This window comes from Antennarius striatus, chromosome 13, assembly GCF_040054535.1.
Source record: "Antennarius striatus isolate MH-2024 chromosome 13, ASM4005453v1, whole genome shotgun sequence".
NCBI classification, from domain to species: Eukaryota; Metazoa; Chordata; class Actinopteri; order Lophiiformes; family Antennariidae; genus Antennarius; species Antennarius striatus.
In genome coordinates, this window is record NC_090788.1 from 6,942,890 (window position 1) to 6,967,126 (window position 24,237).

Here is a 24,237-nt window from a genome sequence, read left to right on the forward strand (position 1 = left end):
TTAAGATATTTAAGAAAAACTTTATTTGTGACTTATTAACAAAACACATTACCAGATTGAGGAAATCATAAGAATCACTATTATCACCTTTACAATGATGAAGCAGGTGTACAAAAAAACCCTTATTAACAGATCTGCACTGTCACAGTCCACTGGTGTGTACTGCCCACTGCCACACCCAGCAACCGAGGAACATTCACTATACACAAGCAAAGAATACATCAACTTTTTTTCATTGTTTTTATGCATTTTGTCTTTTTTTTAATCTTTTGCTTTTTTCCCCTCTACTGGAACAGGGATAGCTATGGAAGGGTGAGTAAATGATTCAATTTCACAATAGTGTTTGTTTGATCATCATATTGAAGCTTAACATGGGTTGATGGGTTGATTTTCCTATTGATGAAAATTATAAGGGAAAAAAATCAAAATAAATGCAACTTCGTAGCATAACACAATAGAATTATGTATATCTAAAAGCTTGAATTCATTTTCAACAGGATAAAAAAATGTGTTTCTTTTAGGTTTTTCCACAGAGTACTATTCCCAATAGCGTAGGTATGTATGAATGTTGGTCTCTTGATCTAGATGTAGTGTCTTTGAGAAAGCGTACCAGAGTATATATATGTATTTCTGACACACAGTTCCCAGTGGAAAAAACAAAACAAAAACATATCTATGTATATATAGTATCTATATAGTATCTGTTTCCTTTGCTTATAACATGCAAACAGCCACTTGGTGATCTGACAGCACAGAAGTACACCTGAAGGATGGGTCAGGGCAGGGAGGTGTTCATGAGAGGGACTGAGCCTGAAAGCAGCGCCTATATACCTCTACTGTGACTAGAAACAGTGGTCTAAAAAAAGGAACACTGATGTGAGAGTTTATGACATGCTTCATCATGTTGATGCTGTTCCAACAGCTCCCAGTGCATTTCCTCTAACACGCTGCAACTGCACGGGTTTCGCAATGTCAGAGCAAAAAGAAGTTGATCGTTTCACACAGTTCACACTTCCATTACTGCAACAATTTCCCCTCGCTTATGTGCGGGATGGTTTTACCATCTTACATATTGTAATCTCACCAATGCACAGTAAACAGCATCAACATTATTTGACCTCCATTAAACCCTAGATGGATTTCCCACTCTTCTGAGTCAACCACCACCTATTTCCACTTCTGCTGAGCTGCAACTCCCACCTTTTGTAAGTGTTACTCTAGTTGATCAACTGTCACCAAAGGCTAACACGCAAGAATAACTCTAATACCTCTGTTCGTGCTCAATTAACTCCATGACACTCTTTTTGTATCAACACAACGCACTATGATGGCTGTCGTTTCCGTAGCTTTGCCTCACTGTCTTGTCTCATCATATCCAGCATGGGTGAATCTCAGTTTTTGCTAACCTGTCAGACGTCTTTACAAAGCGATGCTCTGGACCAACGGAAGAGATGACAGGGGCGTCAACAGTGAGAAATCAGATGAGACACTGGCTGAAACCACATAAAGATGTGTGTTTGTGGTGCATGTCTAGTATATGTCTACGTGTGTATTGTGTGTGTAACTATGAAAATACACAAGTGCGTGTTACAATGGAACAGTTCATTGAGGGAGGGCGACTTCAAAGATGTCATCCAACTGTGTTGAATTGGACAAACGGGAGCAGAGGGAGAAAACAGGCAGCGGGCAAGCAAATCCTACAAGCACTGAAGCAGTTGAGGCAGTGGTGCAGGGCTTGAAGAACAACTACTTAACATTCATAGATAGAAGTATAGGGATCAGGCTTGAACAGAAATGAAGCAATAAGCAACGTTCCTGCGTCCCAGTCATATAATACACTCCAAAATTAAGAACAACCCTGGACTTTAGTCTTGTAGAGGTGACGAGACAAGGTGTGTATTGTTGTCATGTGTTCATATGTACTGTCTGTGTATGTGTATGCGTGAGGGAATCTGTGTGTTTTTGCACATAATTATGTGTGTGTCACACTGAGTGTGCTGATACACAATGGGATCGAGACCCCATTGACCTGCGCCATGTTCCAAGAGGCAAGGTCAGGGGCCGGTTGCATCAGCTGCACGTAGGTTCCTTAGCGGTATCCGAAGTAATCTCAAATCAAGCATTGCTAAAACAGAAGCGGCAGCACCACAAGAGTCTCTTACGTAACCTTAAGTAACAACTAAATAGTTAAGCAAGCAATAAAGCAGGTGCAAATGATACAAAGTTACAAAATTGCACTCACTAACAGTAAAGCAAGATTTTTTTCTTGTTCTTTTTTTTTTTCTCACATGGTGTATTTTTATTTCATCTTGACTCATTTGTAACTTCAAGGACCAGTGACATATTTTCGATGTTTTTCACTCATTTTCTACAAGAGACTCATTGTTAGTTTTCAGGCAGAGTGTGTTTCCCATTCATCCATCCATCCACTTTTTTGAAGACGAGACAACCGCAATTGTCTCATCTTCAGCTGCTTGTCCACCTTGTGGGTCACGGGTGTTGCTGTAATCTATTCCAGCTGGCTATAGGCGAGGGACGGGATACGCCCCGGATGCGTTGCCAGTAGGAAATATTCAGATCATACTGTTGAGAACAGCATTCTTTGTGCTTAAATTTTCTCAAGCATTGCTGCTGCACACTGAATCTACCCCTTTATGAATAAAAATGTAGCGGTAAATCCAAACAGTGTGTTCACTTTCATCCTGATCTCAATGCGAACAATGATTTGAGTCTCTGCCTGAATTCCGCAAACACAACGGTCCATCACAGGACTTTACAGGACTTGTAGAAAATGGTTTAAAGTATGTAAAACTAATTTTGTCCTTTAAAAGTCAAATTATTATTATTATTGCCAATCGGATTTTCTTTGCTAATCTAGTCAACTACAAGTCCACGTGCCTTCTACCCATTACCAAGTCGGTTGATTGGCTCCTTACTCTTAAATTCATAACTACCGTCGACTGTACAACTCCCTAGTTACTACCCATTCTACAGTTGAGTTTAGTAACTTGCAAATTAACTGGCAGTCATTGAGCCTCTACTTTATCTTCTAATCTGGGAACAAACTTGCGCATAGTTGGTGCAACCCAGTCCAGGTCCTCGGCCTCAGCAATGTGCTATGTTACACTAAAACAGAGCTAATTATTCGAGTGTGGTCCTGCTTGTTTAAGCAACGTCATTCTGCTAATTGCATACATACTGTATGTTGTTACTTTGTCATTTTTCATTTATTTATTTATTTATTTATTACAAAAGACCACATTTTCTCAATTTCTACAAGGCCTCCGTAATACTTAAGACAAAAGCCTCTGTCTCATTTATTGAATTTTGCTTCACCTTCAACTGGGTGAACCAAAAAGGAAGGGGGCTGCATAAAGACCGAGATGCCGGCGACCTCGGCTGACAATGGTCAGATACATATACCACACCTTTTCAGGTATTTTTGTTTTTATTTTACATACTGGAGTGTGGGGGGATGTCCAATAAAAGCCTTTCTGCTTAAATTTAGACATTTACCATAAACCTTGGACTTTTTTAGTCCAAAGTTATGGGCCAAATGAGCCAAGAAAGAGAAACATTTGTTTAGCAAGTCCATATAGAGGGAGTAACCAGACTTGGTCTAATGAGGGTTTGGCCACTGTACAATGTCTATGCAAAGAAGCCCCCTCAGTTCTATAACATGTTTTTGGTTTTTTTGTCTGGCTCCGTGATTGGGATGTTTGTTTGTGGCTCTGTTTTCACCCCTTATTTTAGTCATCTCCCCCATCACCCTTTCCTTTCTCCTTCTTGTCCTTCTTGTCTTTCTTCTTCTTCTTCTTCTTCTTAGCCTCATCCTTCTTTCCAAAGCTTATGAAATCACCTTTGTCGTCCACGGGGCCAGCATCATGTCGGATAGAAATGATGGCTGGCGATCCGGGAATGATGAAGGCTTCAGGAGGAATCTCCCCAGGCTTCAGGGGCTGTTGAGGGCAGTAGCCTTGTGCAGCGCCATATCTGAAGTGCCAGCTGTTGCTGTTGACTCCAGCACCAACTGGGGGTGACAGCTCTCCACCACCCTCTCCATCTACACAGATAGGATGGAAAAACATGGAAATCCTGTCAAATATATATATATATATATATATATATATATATATATATATATATATATACATACATACATATACTGGGTCAAGATATACGTGTCCTCCACAATATTTATGATAGTTTCAACTGCTATATACCTTCATATATACGTTCATTTAAACTCACGAAACTTCACACACAGCATGGTACCTCAGAACATTAAAAGTAAACTGATTATATACAATACCTATTAAATTAAATACCTGATCGGTATTTGGAAGAGAGTAAACCCTTTCTTCATTTTATTTTCACATGATGTATTATGTCTCAGTAACTTTTTGTTCTTCTGTCAATGTATTTCCCCTTTCTTGGACTTATTTACTTGGCTTCTGAGATGCTCATAAAATCTGACATATTAAGTAAAGGGGGGAAGTGAAATTGCAAATGGAGCAACAGCCACAGGGAGTAGACATTTGTTAGGACTGCAATTCAGCCAAGACTGCAGGAGGCAACACTGGAAGGGACTAACCTTTGGACCAAAGGGATGTTAAACTTGGCATTATGAATCGTATTTGTATTTGGATGATGGCAGCAGATTAAATGACGTTCTCACAGGAGGGCCAGAGATAGCGATTTAACATTTAGAGCTGGAGCGTGGATGTGACAGACGATAGTAGGTTTGAAAAAAAAAAGAAAAAAGATAATTAAAGATTATTGTGTGTAGTGAAAATGAGGCACAGCTATTACATAGCTATTAAGGTCAAAAAGTTGAAGATGTCAGAATGAAAATGAAAGAAGACACTAGATGAGATAAGGGAAGAAAGGAAAAGACAGAGAGGGAGAGAGAGAGGCAGTAGGGAAGATGGGGGTGGGTGGGTTTTGCAGACATGGTGCTCTCAGGCCCACACCAGTTCCCTCTGCAATGACCTACTTTCAGTCTGGATTTTATTTAGATCAAATACAGGCCCTTGCAAAAACATTCTGTTTGATTTTTCTTTGTAGGGTATTTATGACATTACTGGAGCACTAAAATGACCATCCCATTGGGATGTATACTATTTTGAAAATACACACACGGTCAAATACGCATGGTATCCCACTGAGTTGCCACAATGAGCTCATCAAGCGTACAAATAAATTACATGCAATGGATATAAGGAAGAGCAGAGGTTATGGGTTGTGTCACATTGATTAATGGATTGATATGCATTGTTGCTCAGTTTAACCACAGAACTAGGGTGCATGACGGAGCCGTGACTTACAGAGTATTGATCATTTACTCTATTATGATGTAAATATGATGCTGTGAAGGAGCAGTGTTTTGAACTCAGCAGGAGGGTTTAGTTATTGTGTGCTAGACGATGGTAATTAACAGATTTTAGATACCCCACTTATTTAACATGACGGAGTGCATATAACAGTCTCAAGAGAACCGAATGTCTGTGGAGATTCTCAGCATCCAGGTTATGGTACAACTCTGTGTTGGATAGAAGTCAAAGCTGTTCAAATATATGAAGATTTATGAATGGCTTTGGCATCTTCCACCGGGTTTAAAATGCGGAATTCCCTAGCATTCATTCAGAAAATGAAGCATCGTGGATGAGATTTGAAAAATCTTGAAGGTCCTCCTAAAAGTCCAGTTTATTTGATCAACACAGAGAACCAAAACTGGACAGATTTGAAAAAGAAAAATCTATTTATAACACTTACAACTTTCTTTCTTTGTCTTTTTCATTTTTATTTTTATTTTAAACTAGTATTAAGTTGAAAGTTTGATATCAAGACAAGATTAGTAGCAACATACCAGTGCAACATGCACACAGACACGCATGAATAATTTATTTTCTACTTGCAAAAATAGAAGTATTCATTTTTAAGTGACATTAAAAAATTAGCACGTGAAGGTCCAAGATAAATAAAGGATGTCTAGCCGTGACTGCCGAGGATTTTGAGATTTGACGTAGCTTTTTCCTCTGAGATATTGTCCTCTCATGTTACATAATTTTTTTACATGTTCATTTTTAAAAAATCCAAGTGCAGCTAATTGACCTGTGTAATTTAGCTTGTTTAATGATTAGTCAGTGTCAGATGTTATCATCTTATCTTATCATTAGCAGAGTTAGCGCTTTAATAATGTAATACTAGCCTGGTTCTGAGGATAATGACATTTGATGGTACGGTCTGTCTGTTTGTATTTAATCTGGGTATTAAACACAGGAAGAGGATCTGGTATTTGAAATGAGTCCCATTCAATTTGCTCTCTCTGCTTTGGCGAAGAGGACTGCTTCTCATGTGGAGGAGGACAGCCATGCTTAAAATAAACTGAAAAGACAGCCTGTGATTTAAAGGAGATGTGCAAAATAGTGTGGAACAGCTTATTGAGCCAGTAATGCATTGCGTTGCATTGCACCTCCATTTTATATAACCATCACACCATTTCATGTTACCTGATGCTTCTATTTAAAGGAAGGTGTTTTGATGGTTGGTCAAAAGAGTTTGGGGATGCTATTTTTAGACAGTCATGTCATAGTCACTGACTGAACATCTACAAAGAGTCTTATTTTAATTTTTTTTTTTAAATGTTTCTTTCTAAACTGAAAATAACTTTTAAATGTAATCCAGTATGGTTTTGTAACCAGATCTTAAATTCTTAATTTGATTAATATGAGTTTGAATCAATGTAACTCTGTAGTGTTACTGGGCAACCTGATGGTTTTGGCTGGATCATTACAACTGGGCTATGACCTACTTAGTGGAGTACTGGACAATTTGTAATGGTAGGATAAACATCATTGTAGAGTCTGTTTGCAAAGATAGCTCTGGTGTCAAAGCTGCAAACTAATTCCTGTTTTACTATCGCAATGTAAATTTTTCACTTCCACAGTCCGGTTGTTGGCATATGTACGTCTGAAGGAGCTACAGGAGTTCATATCCCTCTGTGTGACCAACTGAGCCAAAATGTCAATGGCTGAGCAGAGTCAAATCAATTGAATTATTGTCTCAGGTGTCTTGGGATATCCCAGAGGTCTTTGCACTGCCTGTGACAAATCCAAACCTCTAACACTGCTCATTAGAATCCTGGTTTAGATATTAATCTGAGATGATACGTGTGTCAAAGTGTGCATATGGAAAAAAAAAATATATAAAGAGCAGATCCCTCCACTGCCTGCAGTAGTTTATACAACTGCTCAAGGCTTTGCTTCCTGGTTGCCACAGTTTCTCCAACATGGAGGATTATTTGTAATTCTGCGGCTGCTTCATATTAGCCTATATTTCAAAGCAAACATGCATTTGAGATGGATTATCGTGTAGGTGCTGGTAAGCAGGTCAATGCATTTCCTTGTGAGGATGTTGCTTTGACACCTGGCGTAGATATGTGGGTGTCTGAAGTCTCGATTCATGTAACCTGATGTCCTACATTTAAAATAGGCTAAGTTATTTCCTGTCTCATCCAGGATACAGTTCCATCTAAAATTAATCCCTCTGGCGGTTTGGACCACATGCACAAATCTGACAGTAGTGTTTTTTTAAGGGATACATCTCATTATTAGATGATTTACCCTGAATTACTGCATACCCTATTTCCTCTTAATACCTGCCCTTGCCGGTCTCCTTCTCTTTTCCACTCCCCACTCTGTCTATAAATCTTCCATTCAGAGATGTGACTGGTTGCCATAGAAACTGCCTTCGCCCACTTCCCACTGATGGAGGGTGCGGTCGCTGCAGCAATCTCTCCGTTAGACAATGTTGCCAGGCAACAGGTCACATGGTGTTCCCTAGCAACAACACTACTGCAGGAACCTGCCAATCCTCTTATCCCACCCCCCACCCCCAACCCCCACCTTCACATTTCCTCTTCCTTTCCAACACCGCTTCTAGCCTTTTGAACCCTAAACCTGCCAGCAAGTTTGGAAGGCTGTAATCTTAAAAAAAAAGTTTCCGTATTATTATAATGGTTTGGACTGCAGTAAATTCATTCCTCTCGCTGTTAGTTTGTTTCAATATAGGTGCAAGGACTTATATATTGCAATAACAAAAAACATACTGAGAAAAACAAATATCGCTAGGGAAAAACACACCCCACTGAACAGCCTCATTTCACTGGATCTCTGCTTTTTTTCCCTCCCGCAGTCTTGATGTACTGATAATAACTTCTCTTTCCTTCTGGCATAAGACAAATGTCTCCTCATCAACACCAGGGTCACTTACATAAACACAGTTTTGAAAGGAGCCACATTTAGATGCATCACAACGTATCAAACAACTTCAAAATGATAACGATTCATGGCACATTGAAATGTGACACAGTAAAATCGCAGCATCATTATACCAACAAAGAGGATCAACCTGCAAAAACTACGGCTGTGCATTGAGCTGTTCTTAACAAATTATTTCTGAATTCAGCAATTCATCCCCCAAAAACTCGTCTGCAAAAACCTGTGCAGAAACACTAGAAACTGGAACAGGTTGTATCTCTAATACTCCTTAGCTCTCTATTTCCTGGAGAGAAAAGCTGAGACACAATCAGTCACTGAATTCTTGAGTGATTGCCTGGGATGTTATCCTTCATCCGCTGGTCTCTATGTTTTAATTCCTAGAGCTAGACAGAAAATCACTGAGCGAACGCTTGCCAGAACAGAGGAGGGAACACAATGTTCCCAACACTGCTCTGCAAAGCCGCAAAAGTCTACCAGTTGTGTCACTGCATGTTTGTAATGTTGCCACCCAGTCAGAACAACTAATTTCTCGTTAGAAAATGTTTGCTTTTTTTAGCAGCTCTCCATGATGCCAGCTGCTTATATGGGTGGATACAGTTGTTTATCTGTGGCTCTGCATGCAGACCTCAGGCATTTGGCACCTAAATTAAGCTCCATATGAGCATCACACTGGAATTTTAGATGATGTAGATAGTCAAAGGACACTTCTCTTCAGTCCGTGGTGGAAAGAGAGATGAAATCGATGTATTAAATGACATTCAAGGCGATGAATGAGATATAACATGTAATTGGGTAACATGACACTTGAAAATAAAGGCATTTGCAACCTCTGTGGTTCTCCACTGTTTGTGTAATTCATCCTATCCTAAAATTGTTCCAGATCTGGTAAACTAATAGAACACCTTGACATTATGCGGCATGATTAGTAGCAAACTAGTTAGACTGGCTTTATCCAAAACATAAAAGTAGATTAGTATTGGTAAATAGTTTTGCTTGTACACATGTTAAGTCCATGGAAACAATCAGATAGTACCAGGGTATAGAAAACGGTAATTACTAATGAATGTTGTTGTTTACAGTTTTTAAATCAATTATAATAAACTGCAACAACTACACCTGTTATCATAAAGATGGATATTGGATATAGCTAGGACATTTAACAATCTGTGTTTACCAGCATAGGCAAAGTGTTAGGGCTGTTTACATTGAGCACTGCAGCTTTGAGCAGTTGGGCGGATGCGGATTTCAAGCTGGGGACAGCAGGACCCAGTGGGGAATGCCAAGAACAGCACAAGAATGACCATCATTAATGTTACACTGTGTTGAAATAATAATTAAAAATGTTCAGTCAGCTTGAGACATTCCGAATCTTAAGCCTCTTCTCCGTCACCTCTACGTCCAACAAGCGGCTCATTGTATGGCATTAAAGGATCATCATTACAGCTTTGTGTTTTTCCATAGTGTAAATGATTATAACAGCATTTCTCAGTCATGGAACTCAAATAATTTTGTGATGCCTCAAATAAAGCAAATTTAAATAATTGGACTAGACTTCTGCTCACCTGCAGCACTGGAGACCGTGGGCCAGTTCTGGACCAGCATCCCCTGTGCACCCTGCATCACCGAGGACTCTTCCATGTGGACCGCACTGAAAAAGCAGAGCAAATTCAGTAAACTGAAATACAGCCATCCAAAATACACCTCTGGCTATGGGGTGTGAACTTGTTATTATATTTTCAAAGTAAATTAAGGCATAACCTATGATTTTTATCATTAATGGTGTCAATATTTTCCGCTAGATAGTGGACAGGAAACATGCTGCAATATAAAAAAAATGATTAGCTGGAAAGAAAATGTACTGTAGTTTACATTTTCATTTCAAAAGATAGATTCAGAATACGGAGTAGCACGGTGGAGCAGAGGGTAGTGCTATAGCTTCACAGCAAGAAGGCTCCAGGTTTAATTCTTCTCTATGTGGAGTTTGTATGTTCTTGTGTCTGCGTGGGATCTGTCTGGGTTTTTCGGATTCTTTTACCTCCAAAAAGATGAAATTTACGCAAAATGACCACTCCAAATTTTATGTAAGTGTGAAAATGTGTGAGTGGTTGTTATTCTATGTGTGGCTCTGTCATGCACTGGCGATGCTTCTGGGGTATACCCTGCCTCTCGCCAATTCTGAGCTGGGATAGGCTCCAGCAACACCCGTGACTCACAAGGTGGGTGAGCAGCTGAAACCAAGACGATCATGATTATGATTGTTTCGTCTTCAAGAAGATGAATGAATGAGTGAATCTTATTTCAATTTTTTTTTTTACTTTTTATTACGTAGTAGCCTGCCAATTTTCAAAGGTTATATAAACATGTCTATCAGACCGCTAGCAGAAACGCTAGAAATTAACTGACATCATCATCCCTGTGAAACCTCAGTTCATTTGTACAATTCTGTTTTGTGTGAAGTAGCTAATCAGATATAGCAAGTGGCTCATGTGAATTTTCAACAGATCCAGATGTTTCCTGTTATTACCACCCTCCTGCTAAGTTAGAAAAAGCTGCTGGCAGCTGCAATGTCTGCTATAATTTAAAGACATACTTTCTTTAATATCTCTGGTAGATATTTGTGGGTAAATCTTTTTTTTTTTAATACTGATTTGGTTCTCAAGAAACAAAGAGAAAACGGAACAGGATGGGTATTTGAAATAAGGTACGGTAGTTTTAATGATTGATAACAGACAGATTATACTGTAGATAAAGTATGTGGTCACACAAAATCATGACAATGATCCAAAATATTGACTCTTCAATTCAGAACTCCTGTAATGTTTTGATGAACATACACAGATGCAGACATGCAGTTTCCAACTTAGGCTGTGAAACCCCCCCCCCCAACATCCATAATGAATATAGAGCCTACTGTATAGGATGGCTTACCCTGCAATGCAGCACATACTGCATCTACAGTACCTCAAAATGCAACACAATTTTGTTGAGCACTGATTGATCATGAACATTTCATTTTACAATCTGAGCAGAGAAGGATTTTATTCGTTTACATAACAAAGGGTGTAGACTTAATGTGTGAGAATAAAATAGAATTGATGGACCTTGTATTCTCTACATCTATTAACTACACCAGGAATGTGGGTCAGTAAAGTTGGTGGTACAAGCTGTGTGCAGTGTGACATGTTACAGTTGGGACTAAGAGTTAAAATGCATGCCCGTGTATTATATAGTTCCCACCATTTCAGAGATGACCGCGGCAAATTGCAATTATGATCCATGTTAATTCATATCATGATGACATGATTCAAATTACTCAACATTAATATCTAATTAAATCAAAAGTAAATGCAGTAAGCACTGTTAGATGCCATGTAATGTTAAACTCATTAAAGATGCTGCAAATGTTACATTAAATTAGCATCCAGTGTTTTAACAACGATGACCAGAGTTCAAAAAGTCCTCTGCTGTCTGCTGTCAAACCTCATCACTGTATAACTCGTAAAAATACACACAGAAACATTCACACACATGCACACTGGGCGTCTGTCTGTGCAGACGCAGAAGCACATTTGCAATCTCATAATCTGAGAAAGGTCATAGCTCATTTGTCCTTCATGCTTCCTGCTTAAAGACTGTGACTGGGGGAGGCGACGCTCAGAATGTAGATGACCTATATTGTATTACACTGCAGAGGAAGAATGCTATGCATCCATTAATGGGAGCTGCACATTCCAGTAGGAGCAGCAGCAAAACCTGGACGGTGGGATGAAAAGGTGTAACTTTGTTCTGATGATGAAAAGTTGCAAATGAGCTTAGCATGGAAAATGCTTACCTCTGCACCCCTGCCCTCAAAGATGCAGAATATCGCCAGTCAGCATTTGGAGCTTTTGGCTGAGTGAGCATGAGGTAAAGAGAGAAGGAGAAAAAAAGAGCGGTTAGTTTGATCTTCTACATTTCAGAGCCAGGCAGGGCCAAAGTCTCATCAATTAATCATGATACACATCCCGGCTCTGGACGTGATAGGAACGCTGCAATCATGTCCCTCTCTTGCAAGTGGACACACACACACACAAACACACACGCACACAAACAAACACACAGACGTATTGACATCCACACACAGAGGAATTTTAAAAAGGCCACAACTGAGAGTTGTATCGATGATTTTTGGACATTCTCATTCCCCAGCTGTATAAATGTGAAAGCTGGAAGAGTTACTCTGTTTTTATAAACACGAGAGTGTTTGTTTTGTCCGATGTGGATCTTTGAGTACAACTTCAGTAAATCTGTTTGCTCTTGATGAACCGGGGCTGAGTGCTCAGAACTCCCAAAAGACTTGTGGAAAATTATTCCCTTCAGAAACTAATGAGCAAGATCTATTCTTGCCAGGACAGCTGCCTTCCCTGCCTCTGGTCTGCCAGAATATACCGTACAAAGAAATCAGTGGTACAAAGAACAATATCAGTAAGGGAATTTATAAGTTAAATTGTGCATATTATTTCAGAAAATTATTCTTTTTAGTCACTTCCTTTTATTATCTTTAAAACTGACCTTTTTGGTAGTAATTTACGTCCTCACTGCAAACCAGGCTAACAGTATGGAATTTACAGATGTGGATGAACACCAAAATATTTAACATATATTGAAATGAAAACAAATTGCCTAAATATTCAAACGCATTTTTAAAAGCATTATTTTTAATAGCACTGCAATGAGTCAACATGTTAGGAATAACAGAACTCCAACTCATTAATCTGTAATTACATCCAGATTTTGCTGATGATCAAAGAACCATATGCATTTCATAAGGTCAAAAGTGCTATTTTTAATGAGGCAATCCTTCATTGGCTATTAAAAATGTCTTGCTGTTTCATTATTTTCCTCCTGATTGGATGCTGCACATGCACCATCCAATGAATATTGGTATTCAAGCTACTTCTGCCAGCACCATGTGGTTCGCAGCCTTGACGTCAAGAACACTAAAAAAAATAGCTGTGTTTCAGACGCAAACCTGCTCAGGCAGTAGCAAGTGTCCCAGATAAAGATGGCACATTATGTTCCTCAGTTCAGTTCAAATGGGACTATTTTGTGTTGGTAGACCCAGCTTCTTCGAGTAAATCTAATTTGCAGGGCTGAGGAACAGAGGCTGAAGGTTAATTTAATTTACACTGCTACACTTGTCTTGCTCAGACAGTCTCTCATAACTAATGTACCAGTGGCTGGCACCTGGTAATTAAATTGATGCACCCAGAGATTCTTTCTTAATCATACGAGCATTTGCATCAATGACGAGTTTAAGAAAAATACATTTTAAATTTTGAAACAATGTCACTGACCTCTCTCACATAAAAACAGACATTTTGAATGCTGCATGTACAGTAAGAGAAGCATTCAGGAACATGCATATTAAACAGCTAACAGCTGTTTGCGTCTGTTGTTAATGCTAAGAATACCTCTATCTGACACAAAGCTGCCAATAGAGTTTGAGTTCTCATTTTGGTGGTTGAAGAATGGATTGATAAATATTGTTCAAATACATTTCGGGACATTATTTAATCTTAGTGTTGATCAGGCTCTGCTAATTTATCACTGTCAGCAATGCGTGAGTTTAACCTTCATACCATATTTGTCACAAATCTTGTGTAATCCAAATGAAATGCATTCTCCTTTCTAAAGAATGAATAAGATTTGCTCTTGAGGACGGCAAAACCTTTATTATCTAATGATCTGCACTGCTCTCATCTCTACTCTTTGCTTGTTTGGTTTTACCATGTTGATGGTGCCATCAGATGACGACAGCTATCAGTTTATCCATCTCAATCGACCTATAGATCACCGTACTATCAATCTGTACTATAAATCTGTCTCACTCATCATCAGAGGCAGCAAGAACTAGTCCTGCTGGATATTTAATGAAGTCAATTAACCCCTAGTGCAAGTCTTTCTCATAACACAGACACACAAACAGAAGTCAAACCTTCCTAGACACATATAAGAATGTAGTGAATATTATAGTCATAATGTTCACAGTGTGGATGTGACAGCAACCTCAAACTACAACACAAATCTCTGAATCATCAGAAACCACATGGGACCCTGAAAAGCATCAGACCTGACACTAATGCGGTGCAAGCTCTTGGTTTGAGCTGTGAACTGAAAAGAAGGATGCCTGTGAGGGTCAGCTCATTGCAGTGCAGGATCAAAATGACAACAATGCACACTACCTCATAGAAACCCATTTTGAGCATATACTTTAAAGGGTCTTATATTGTTTGGAACTAAATAAATGCTCATTACATATGCCATCAATATATAAACATGATGATCCAATAGCCTCTGGCCATACAGAAAAAAGGTAAATATACAAAAATAATGACCCACCTCTGGGCAGATTTGCAACGAAGCATCAGGCATACTCAGTCTGCGGACAAAGCCACTTCCACTCGTGAAGAAGCGGTCGGCACCGCTGCCCCAGGTACCACTGATGGGACGTCCTGTGTTGTAGAACATGAAAGTGTCACTGCCAGAGGTGGCTGTCAGGCAGGTCTTGTAGCAGTAAGTCTTTGTTAGGGAGCCATTCCCACGAACTTCGATGTAATGAGGCTCCACTTTAAGGTCTCTCCGAAGCACCACATTGTTATTAGGTTGTTGCGCTCCAGCTGCACCACTGCCTCCCCCACCAGCACTTACGCTGCTGCTCCCACCATCTGGGGGGGGCTTCTGTGACACACAGCAAGGGGAGCAGGACCCCGGCTGGGTGCAGTAGGCATGACAGCGGACGATGGCCAGCACCACCACAGTGACAAGGAAAACAAAAGTGGTGGCACTCAAAGCCACAATCAAGTACAGGGTCACGTTGGAGAAAAGCAGCATGCTGTGAGGTCGGATGATCCTCTTGGGGTCAGGGGCCGCTTTGGGAGGTACCTCCATCACAGCCACATTTATGGTGGCGGTGGAGGAGAGCGCAGGCTGCCCGTGGTCCCTCACTACAACGGTTAGAGCAAAGGAGGTGTAGTTGTCCTCCTGGATCCTGCGAGTGGTTCTGATCTCGCCGGTGTGTTCATGCACCTTGAACAAGTCCAAGTCGGTGGCTGTGTCCAGGACATATACCAGCCAAGCATTTGGACCAGCATCGGCATCATAAGCCACCACTTTGGTCACCAAGGCACCAGGCTCCGCATTCTTCTGCACCGTCTCCAAGGATCGGGTGCCATTACCAGGAGGGTTGACTATCAGCGGTGAATGGTCATTCTGATCCATTATGTAGATGTAGACGGTGGCTACGCGGCTGAGTGGAGGAATGCCCCCATCTTGGGCTTTGACCTGGAAGTGAAACTCTCTCAGTGACTCATAGTCGAAGGCTCGCAGGGCATAAGCTTCCCCTGTATCGGCCTTCACAGACACATACGAGGTGACAGGGATGCCATGGTTGTTGTCATTGAGCACTGTGTAGGTGATACGGGCGTTCTCTTTGATGTCTGCATCTTGAGCTTTCACAGTACACAAAGATGCCCCTGGGGCATTGTTCTCAGCCACATAGACTGTATAGGATGTCTGCTCAAATCGTGGTGGGTTGTCATTAACATCAGCCACGTCCACCTGTATGGTCTTCTGGGAGGAGAGAGGAGGGTTTCCCCCGTCTGTGGCACTCAGAGTGACATTGTAGGCATCGGTGGTCTCACGGTCCAGGAAGGCAGAGGTAACCAGAGTGTAGTAATTTCTGAATGACTTGATCTTGAAAGGAAGGCCAGTTGGGATCTCTAAGCTCACCTGCTTGTTGGCTCCGGAGTCTCGATCGGTAACGCTAATGAGGGCCACGACTGTGTCTGCACGAGCGTCCTCCCTCACCGGACTGGATAGAGATGACAACACTATTTGAGGGACGTTGTCATTCACATCCACCACCTCGACCACCACCTTGCAGTGGGACGCCACAGCTCCAGGGCCCTTGTCCATTGCCTGGATGTACATCTCGTAGGAGTTGGTTTCTTCGTAGTCAACATTGTTCCTTACTCGTATTTCTCCCGTGTGAGTGTCCATGCTGAACATCTGCCTCACTCTCTCTGGGGTGTAGCTGCTGAAAGAATAATAAACCTCTCCATTTATACCCTCATCCAGATCAACTGCATTCAGTTTAATTACCAGAGTGTCTTTGGGTGAATTTTCTAACAGTTTCACCTTGTACACTGAGTTGTCAAACGTGGGATTATTATCATTTGAGTCCAGGACCCTGATGTTAATTTTAGCCATTCCTGCTTTCTCTGGCGTCCCACCATCCACAGCACTTAGAATTAACTGATGATAAGGCGTCTGTTCACGATCAAGGGGCTTTTTGAGCACTAGCTCGATGTGCTTCGTATTCATAGAGGGTTTGTTCGATACCAACGCAAAATGGTCATTTGTGCTAAGCTGGTAGATGCGAACTGAATTTGACCCGATGTCTGGATCTTGGGCATTTTCAATCGGGTAACGAGAGCCCGGTAAAGCGGATTCAATTATTTCCAGTTGGTACTCATCTCTGGGGAAATGTGGCGCATTATCATTGACATCCAAAATCTCCACCTCAACGCGATGCTCCTCCGTGGGGTTTTCGACCAGCACGTTCAGATTGATGAGGCAGGTGATGGACAAGTCACACAGTGTCTCTCTGTCGATCCGTTCATTAACAAGTAATTTCCCATTTTTGGGGTTGACAATCACATAACGCTTACCACTGTTGGAGGTTACCTTAATTTTTCTGGTATTGAGCTTTTGAATATCCAGCCCCAAGTCATGCGCCAGATCACCAACCAGCGCTCCATTTTCTAGTTCTTCTGAAATAGAATAACGCAACTGTCCAAATGAAAGGCCACAAAATAAGGAAAATATCACAAAATAAAAAGGCACATTATTCCCTATCCAGTTGCATATCCCCGCCACAGCCATTGCAAGCTGATAGGATCCGCAGACGGATTAAACGCAGCCTTCCGCCTTTTTAGCTTGCAGTATCTTGCATCCCAGCACCTCATTAAGGTGGGCTAATTGGTCTCCTGGTAAATGAAACAGAAGCGGCCCATCCATTGTGTTAACCGGTTGAGGTCAATTCTCTCCATCGCACCCATATTTCCTTTGTCCGTGATGCGTTTTTTTTGTCTCCAGTGCGCGCTGCTGACGGGTGTGTTCCCCTGCCTCTGGAGCTGTGAGATCAGTCAAGGTAGTCGAAACATGACAAAACCAAACAGGAAATTAATTCTGTTACGTTTCAAGATAAAAGTTGTAATTTTTTTTTCATTGAAGATTCATCACATTCATTTTAACTTGATAAAGGGGAAAATAGCATTTAGTAACTCAAACTGTAGATGCCCCCCCCCAGGGTTAAAAATAAAATAAAATAATGTTAGTTATTATATGGGGATCATTAATTTATTACTGAAATGAAATGACTCAATGAAAAAAAAACTGCTAACCTTATATCTATATCTATATATCTATATCTATCTATCTATCTATCTATCTATCTATCTATCTATCTATCTATCTATCTATATATATATATATATATATATATATATATATATATATATATATATATATATATATATATTACTGAAATGAAACGTTGCTCTCTGGTATATATATATATATATATATATATATATATATATATATATATATATATATATATATATATATATATATATATATATATATACCAGAGAGCAACGTTTCATTTCAGTAATTTTATTTTTTAAATACTAACCGGAAGTTCAGTAATTAATGTAGTTGACTTGACCTTTTGAGTAAGGCGTCCCACCCTAGCGCGCACTCAGACTCCGGCTCACTCATCTCCACTGTGTCGCAGCTCCCCTCCTCCTTCCTCCCCACCCTTTTCTTTTCTCTCATCCCTACATAACAATGTCGTAGTGGGGTCTGGGTGCTAACAGACGACAGGCACAAGAACCTCCACATTAAGTAATGGTGGCCACACAAAAGAACATGTTCGGTATATATTCACCGACGTCCGTCATTCATTCAGTCACTCATTCATTCATTCATTCAACATATCGGAATTGATTTGTCACAGAAGTATGGTGGGATTATTTAAATGGGGAATATGACCCGAGGATGTGACCGAAACGCTCAATCTACCGGTGTCACATGTGTCTGGATGCTGTTGCTTCTCATCGAAGGTAATATATAACCTGCATTGAGGTTATATTTCAAGATGAACGCCTTGTTTTAATGACACATGTGCGAAAAAAAGACCAGGTCATATATGTAGACACATGTTGAGGGACTGGCTCATGTTTCTCTTCCTTTTTTCTGCGCTGGAGTCGTAAGGATGGCTAATTTGCCGGTAGCGATTCTGGGGCGCAGCCTACCGCATGGAGCGCGTTTGGGCAAGGCGCAGCAGAATGGAAGCATTGCACTGACAATCACAACCTTCCCTCCACATGGAACACTGTCAGTGGGAGACCTCAGACTGTCAGGTCAGATAATCGTATTTAAGATGCCCGTGGTGGACCCCACAAAGCAGAAGTCTCATTTCCACTCTATAGGCTGGAAGAGAGACATGATATAGGGTTAGCCTATACAGTATATAGGCGGAGGAAAGAGACGCTGATGGTGTGCTTAATACAGTCCTGTACTGTATATATAAATAAAAATAATAAAATAATAATAAAAAAGATCCAGCCAGGAGATTTTTTATGCTCCATTCTCATATTGACACTCTTTAGGAAATGTTACACCCCTTTCTCTTATTCTAGGAATTAGCTTTAAAAAGCTGGTGGTGGAAATTAAAGGATGCATATTATAAACTCTCTACCTGAGTTAACAGGTTAACAGGTTCTTTAATGAGTGAAGATTTAGATTACCATTTGATGTGGATGTTTGTCTAAGGTTGGTATACGGATACCTAAAAGTCTCATATACATGTGGTGGCTTCCAAGCATCATACTTTTGAGCATTACTACCAAGCACTGCTAAAACCCCTGCTGCTTAGACAAACTTTTAAACTTATGTCTAAAAGTGCTGCATTAAATGAAATATGTCATATTATCTTTGCCATATGATATAAAAAGTACACTATTCACTGCATCACTTTAAATTCTACTTTACAGTAAGAAAAACAAGCCAAATGTAAGTGGCCGGAAAAAATGAATGGATGGACAGGGTGACTGATGGATGGATGGACAGATGGATGGATGTGTAGTCTGACTCAACATTTCCCAACTTAATACAATTGAGGCACTACAATTGTACATGAAATTTTCCACTAAATCTGTTCATTTTAATCAGGCCCAGTCTTCTAGCTGTGACACACAGGATAATGATAATTTGCGTTTTTACCCTAAGTAACCGGTTTTTGACATCGCCGCTGTGTAATGAGTCGCAGTGCAGTATGATATGGGGTCACTATGATTAGGAACGGTAGATAAAAGATTGTGTGGTTATTGGCTATGTTTACATGCAAAGCAAAATTAACTTATTCAATTACTATGTCACTATGCGTTAATGGGAATTGGGATCTTTGGATGTAAACCCTCCTCAAGTTAACTTCGTGATGCAATTAAGATGGATTTAATGATATTTACTGCAACATCATAGTACTCTTATTTGCTGTTGTCAAAGCCAGAAGTTATGGTCATTTGGATCACAATAAGACTAAATCAATAACGTGGCTCTATTGTTTAAAAAGGGGAATCTTTGCTTAGAAAAGACATTGTGGCAGTGGGTGATTTAGCAATCATTTCATATTTCATGTACAAAAATGAAATAGTGAGGGTTAAAGCACCAATATTTAACACACATACTGTACAGCTAAAAACAGCAGCAAACTGCATCTTGGTAGAAGCAAAAAACTTGCCAAAAATAGAGAAGCATTTTGCTCTCACAGTAAGGCAACACTTTATTTGGCAGTAGCAGGACTCTGGGAATTCTGTCCAAAACAGACAAGCAAAGTCGGTCACAACATCTGGCGGGGCATGGCTGTCTTTATAGCCTTGAGCAGGATGGATGACTGGGTGAATGCCTCTGAAGGAGGACAGCCATAATGGCACCTTTTGATTAATCTATGTGGCATCAGCTGAGCCACTATGAAATAATTTAACAAAATAATTTCTCCAATAATGCTTTTAAGACATTCTTAATTTAACACTAGAAAGCATCTACAACATACAGTACATGGCAGAAGCAGACAGTGAAAACAAGGTCAGGAAATAAAGGAATATGAATAAAATAGCCGTAACTTATCATAAAAATCATATTCTCTATCTCCTCTCCTCAAGCAGCTGAAGGATTCAGGCGACTTCGAGTGATGTACGACTGGACAAGTAAATTTCAGTTGAGTTGGAGAAATATGACCCTCAACTGAAACTAGTGCATTAAAACAGTGTATATTTCCCCTTTTAAATATGATATACAGTACCAGTGTACTCTTCATTGTTCACCTGCTGAGTTTGGGGTGACATTTTTTGCAGTATAAAGCTCGGTTTCCATAGCAACTGCAATTTGATGAATGTTTCACTGCCAGCCTTGATCAACATAATAAATTGGATGTATTGTGCCTACACAAAAATATGCTTACACTGCCAACATAATGAAAAGTCTGAAAAGCATGTTGAGAGTAGCAAAGAAAAAGGAAAGTGTAGTGATATAGCATTGTAATTTACATGGTTTATTTAATGAAATACTATGTGTAGAATATATATATATATATATATATATATATATATATATATATATATATATATATATATATATATATATATATATATATATATATAATTTCAAAATGTAGTGAGGTTATTAGGCATCAAGCTGGAGCTGTGATAACAAAGACAACTGCAATGTCTTTAAGTAAATAATAATAATAATTGTCTTGCCACCATTTATGCATCACATATTCAGTTCAATTCATTCATTCATTCATTCATTCATTCATTCAACCAATTCAATTCAATTTTCAACATTACATACAGACAGACACAGGTAACGCAGGTATTTATCTATGCAGTGGTTCATAATAAGTAGGGAAAGCAGCTGATGAAGCTACTGACTAGAGAGCTCCTAAACAGGAAATGCTGAAACTAGTGCTGCTGATGATAGCAGTGATAATAGCAGGTTCTCCTTTCCGAGGAGCTGCGGAACCTGGACCTGTGACTGTTGCTCTATTTGCATTTTTTGACTGTGTCCAAAGGTTGAAATATTCTGCAGTTTAACATCTGAAATAATACCAGTTGAATAAAAATTCACAGATATGCAATGGCACAGATTGAAATGAGTCAACTTTCTAACATGCTGTAGTCCAAAGAGAATGTCGGACAAGAACTAGTGCAGTGGTGACCCAAAGGCAATAGCAGCCAGACATAAAAATCCCCTCACAGGCATCACTCAAGATGGAGCAAAATCTCAGTGCACTTAAATTCATCGTGGTTCCCCGACAGCCTGGCCACCAGATCAGCATGGACTATTTCAGTCCCTTGCTCCCCTAAGGAATATCATGTGTTTCTTATTCATGCATACACTTCTAAACATAAATATTACACTACCAAAGACACAAATTCTCTCTAATCTGCAGCCGTGGTCGCCACATCCAAACAAGATCTTACAGATGTGAGATAAAAGGAACAACATGAGGGCTGAAATATATTTTTTTGTCCTGCTGTGTCCAAAACTGTCTCTAAGTGTCAATGACAACCTGTTCATTTCCATGTCTGCTGTGGTGAAATAACTGCATTAACTTTTCACACAGCCCAACCACCAAAGTGACACATCAATTCCTCTTTTGATTTGATAAGATTGGACATGTGCTGAAGACGTTTTTGCTTCATCCTTCCAGCTGTGGTGAAGACCAAGGCTCCAGGTATTACAACTCATGACTCTATTGTGCTTGGGCTCAAGCCGCAATGAATCCCGAAATCTGACTCACTCATTCAAATGGGTCAAACATCCACAGCTCTTCTCACACTTCGACTGATATAGTTGCAAGTCTACTTGCTCTGAAAAAAAAAAGCCAACTGATTCAGACAATTCTCAAGTTTAAATTGCTTGTTGCCATCTACAGCTGGGAGTTGGGAACAAGTCTCTTAAAACCTCTTAATTACTAAAACTTCAAGAAATATAAATATAAAATGATGCTAGTTTTAAGTGTAGGATTCCCTATGCAGCATGAACAGCTGAAGTCTTCTTATGCAAATGATTTACTTGGAAACTCATGCAATGTGGACATTTGTACGCCCAAATCTAGAATGGACCGAACAAATCTGGATAATCTGGTTAAAATATGCTTATGCAGCTTGAACCCATCTCTGAAAATCTCCATTTGTAATATTCTAATCCAGTACTCAATAATGTATCAGGCAGCCCTCAGTTGCGCAGCACATTTACTGGATCGATATACCAGTTCAACAGTAGCTCCATAATAAACAACAGCACTCCTCTGATTGCAAAGATTATAAAGTGGTTTGCAATGAAGCCCAGAAAGAAGAAATGAAAGCAGTGCATCAATGTGCAAACGCATTCTGATTATTTATAATGGAACGCTTAAATGCTTGCCCCTTCTTTGCTACAAATCATCTTCTGATAATGCTTTCGCGACTTCTCTGTTGAGATGAGAAAGTTTTTTCGCTACTGATCACTCTATGATTGGCAGTTAGAAATACACTGTGGAAAAGCTCCATATTGTTAGTCAAGTCTATTGACTTACAGAGTGGAGAGGCAATATCTCAGTGGCTCGGGATAGGCCCAGGATAAAGAAATATGACACAATACTACATTTATATAGTGGATATAGTGTCCATGTCCCACATATATATCCTTATCCTAATTTGCTGGATTTGTACTGCACTTTTTTGCATCTAGTCTTTTTTTAAAAACAAATCTATACCTCCTTGTTCAAAACCTGCTCCAACTGAATGTTGAATGACTTGACTCAACTGTCCTATTTATTTTTAACACTTGAGACCCAGAGTTGGGAGGCTAACTGTAATAATATGACAGTAAGAAAACATTTGGCACCCTTCAGGGCAAATTCTTTATCATTGAATAAAAATGCTATTTTACCTTTCAGTAAACAGTGCAATAAACAATCATATTTTTAACCACAGTGAATTGAAGCTACATTGCGTAATGTTTTCAGCACCATGGACAGCGCTGGGTCTAGAAAGCAAACCACCAGGGATGTGGATTGATGGCACAGAATTACATAGAATGCAATACTCAGCACAGATGAATGTAGCCACAGGTGCAATACTTATTCCTCTGACCTACTTCTTATCCTTCTTATCCATTTAAAGCACAAGAAACCAGAAAACCTTAAGGCCTCTAATAGGGCAGCACCACAGTAGTAAAGTGCTGGTAAGATGAATGTTACCCATTATTTTAGTCCAGCATATGATGATGACAATTTCAAAAGTCACATCCAAAATTTGGTGTAGTACCTCTTTATATCATGTTTAGAGTATTTCCAACTAAATTCTTCCTCCGTTAGTTGAAAAAAAAATCTTCCCATCTAATAGGAAACAGTTATTAAAAATGTAGAGTGTGAGGCAAAATGACATCAGATATCATCGTAACAGACACGGCTTATTGTTTATAAGAAATTAATGTCCCAGGATTCACAGAAACACAATAATACTGCATCTGATGTGTAGATAAAGCACTCTTGTTTCAATGCAACCGTTAATTGTCTAACCTAATATTAAAACAACTTCATACACACTAAACGTAGATTACTACACTTTTATTACATCTTTCAAGCATTTCACGTAACTTATGTTCTTTATCTCTTTTATTAAGATAACTGAATTAAACATACCGTATCTGATAAAATACTACTTATGTATGTCTTTGGCAGAAATTACTATTGATACATAAATTTCAAACAATTATCACTAAAGTAGGCAGCACAGGCAAACAGTGTACTTAATATTTTATATGTTGTTGTAAATTTATTTGATGTTTGCATATCAGT

At 39.6% G+C, this 24,237-nt stretch overlaps 1 protein-coding gene across 1 annotated transcript; it reads right to left on the reverse strand.

The window, feature by feature from the left end:
- LOC137606464 (protocadherin alpha-C2-like) lies at positions 1–17,441 on the reverse strand. Its single transcript, XM_068331719.1, has 4 exons — positions 14,664–17,441; positions 12,115–12,173; positions 9,845–9,930; positions 1–4,063 (listed from the first exon to the last, which is right to left on the reverse strand). Exons 1-4 carry the CDS (start codon positions 17,205–17,207, stop codon positions 3,750–3,752), a joined length of 3,003 nt encoding a protein of 1,000 aa, XP_068187820.1. The 5' UTR covers positions 17,208–17,441; the 3' UTR covers positions 1–3,749.
- Between the last annotated feature and the right edge of the window lie 6,796 nt (positions 17,442–24,237).

What these genes read in the sequence shown, in the direction of transcription:
- LOC137606464 (XM_068331719.1), bottom strand. Translation starts at nt 17,207, where the DNA reads ATGGCTGTGGCGGGGATATGCAACTGGATAGGGAATAATGTGCCTTTT. An exon ending in TTGAGGGCAGGGGTGCAGAG is followed by an intron (nt 9,931 to 12,114) that starts GTAAGCATTTTC and finishes CTGCTTTTTCAG; the next exon opens with TGCGGTCCACATGGAAGAGT. An exon ending in CACGGTCTCCAGTGCTGCAG is followed by an intron (nt 4,064 to 9,844) that starts GTGAGCAGAAGT and finishes CTATCTGTGTAG; the next exon opens with ATGGAGAGGGTGGTGGAGAG.